This window comes from Callospermophilus lateralis, chromosome 18 (genome assembly GCF_048772815.1).
Source record: "Callospermophilus lateralis isolate mCalLat2 chromosome 18, mCalLat2.hap1, whole genome shotgun sequence".
In the NCBI taxonomy this organism is placed as follows: Eukaryota; Metazoa; Chordata; class Mammalia; order Rodentia; family Sciuridae; genus Callospermophilus; species Callospermophilus lateralis.
Window position 1 is genome coordinate 5,035,143 of NC_135322.1, and position 2,387 is coordinate 5,037,529.

Here is a 2,387-nt window from a genome sequence, read left to right on the forward strand (position 1 = left end):
GCCTTTAAACCAAATGCAAAGGTCATACTAGACTAAAATCTTCCCTAAATTTGTTATTCATTGAATAGTGATTTCCTGTGGTTTTTGTTGGAACATAATGCTTATTTCAATTCTGTTGTTCATTCTATATAAGTTTTTCCCACTTGGTACATTAATCTCCTTTGCAACACCATGTGCAAATTGATCTTAGTTTAACTAGATAAAATTTGTCATTTCAACCATATTCTTCAGGAATGTCTGATGTTTGATGTACAATTTGTTACCAAGTAGTACAAAAATATTCTATTATTGTTGAAAATGTTCCATGTGTTTTCTTTCAGATTTAAACCAGAACTGAATCTTTATATGGTGTAGGTGGTGATTGATATTGTCTCTTCTTCAATATGATCAGGATATTCTAGTTGATCCTGAAAAATTATTGATTTATGCATTCTGTCCACTGCTCACTTTTTATTGCTTCTCCCAAGGTATCACCATCTGATCTTTAATGACTTCTCTAAGAAAATAGGGTGGGAATTTTCCCCATCAACATATGCATCTTCTTGTCTTTGCCAATTCCCATGGCTGTTGCTGTGTTTCCCAGGATGATCTCAATCTCCTAGCTCAAGAGTTCCTCCTGCCTCAGCCTCCTGAGTCACTGGTGTCTACTGGTGCACACCACAGTGTCTGGCTACAAAAATTTAAATGAGTCATTTCACTCATAGAAAACAAACGGTACTGTGCTGGATGACAGAATGGCCTACAGAGACGTGGCAATAGGATTGATGTTCTTATCACAAACCACAGTTGGAATTCTGGGAAATTACTTTCTTCTTCACCACTATCTAGTCCTCTCCTGCAACAAGTGCCCATTAAGGTCCAAGAATTTGATCCTCAAGCACCTGAGTATAGCCAATTCCCTTGTTATTCTCTCTAATGGAGTTCCCCAGACAATGATAGCATTGGGGATAAAATATTTCTTGAATGATCTTGGATGCAAACTTATTTCATATATTCAACGAGTAGGCAGGAGTGTTTCCATTAGCATCATCTGCCTCTTGAGTATCTTCCAAAACATCACAGTCAGCCCCAGGAACTCCTGTTGGAGGGATCTTAAAGTAATAGCTCCAAAGCACATTGGCTTCTCTGTATCCCTCTGCTGGATACTTTACATGATGGTAAATTCCATGTTTCCTCTTTATGTGCTTAGCAAATGCAGTACTAAAAACACAACAGAGAAAATTGATTATGGGTATTGTTCTATTGTGGGTCGAGACAAAATCATAGAGTCATTATACGCAGCCTTATTTGTATTTCCTGAAGTTGTCTTTTCTGGGCTCATAATCTGGTCCAGTGGCTCCATGGTTCTCCTTCTGTACAGGCACAAGCAGCGGGTTCAGCACATTCACAGCATTAAAGTTTCCCCCAGATCCTGCCCTGAGTCCAGAGCCACCCAGAGAATCCTTGTCCTGGTGGGCACCTTTGTGACTTTCCACACCCTCTCCTCCCTATTGAATGCTTACATTGCCCTTTCCTCTAATCTCAATTGGTGGTTGTGGAGGATCACCAGCATCATTTCCCTGTGTTTTCCCACTGTGAGTCCCTTTCTTCTCATGATACATGACTCCACAGTATCCAAGGACTGTTTCAACTGGATAAAGAAGAAAATTATTTTGTCTAATGTACATAAATTTTAAATTTTTGCACAATGCCTAATTTTTTAGTTATTAGTCACCATCACAACAGAGAAACCTGGAAGAGTCACTTGTCTCTATGTTGTAACCCTAATGGATATCGGAGTCCTCAGCTGGCTGACTATGGGACATATGTGAGCATCATGGATGGGATTGACCTTGTGTTCTCATCCTGATGCAACAATCCTTTGAGAGTAACCATTATTTATGATGCTGAGGCACACTAAATGAATTCATTCTCTGTCCTTAAAAGTGAGTTAAATCACAATGTTAAACAAGGGTTGGACTGCTCCAAACTCCGCCAGACACAAATACAGAGGAAAAATGAGTGGTGGATATTGCTAAAGGAAAATTCTTCATGTATTTATCATGAATGTTTTATCTTATTGAAAGCTTCTGTTGTTAGCTTGAAGTTTATTGCAGCAAGAGCCTTGGGAGATTAGGATATACAGTTTACATTTCTGTAACAGAATTATTTTTTACAAATGGAAATAAAGGTAACATCCCCCTCTAGGGAAAATGGTGAGGCGGGGTTTTTAGCTGTTCTGTTTCCCTACATGCAGGGAACCTCAGGTGTTGCCAAACTCCTTTCCTGTGCAGCATCCCCCTCGGCCACTCCACACCACCCAGTCTGCAGTTGGTTGGCAGAACAGTGCTCCTACTGCCTGCTATGCCACAAGAAAAGAAGAAGTGCCTGGGGTCTTCCCTAGAGCC

The 2,387-nt window shown here is 40.1% G+C and overlaps 1 protein-coding gene across 1 annotated transcript; it reads left to right on the forward strand.

Annotated features, from left to right (window-relative positions):
* The first annotated feature begins 734 nt into the window (after positions 1-734).
* LOC143384269 (vomeronasal type-1 receptor 4-like) lies at positions 735-1,676 on the forward strand. The gene has a single exon (XM_076839313.1). It carries the CDS (start codon positions 735-737, stop codon positions 1,674-1,676), a length of 942 nt encoding a protein of 313 aa, XP_076695428.1.
* The last annotated feature ends 711 nt before the right edge of the window (positions 1,677-2,387 follow it).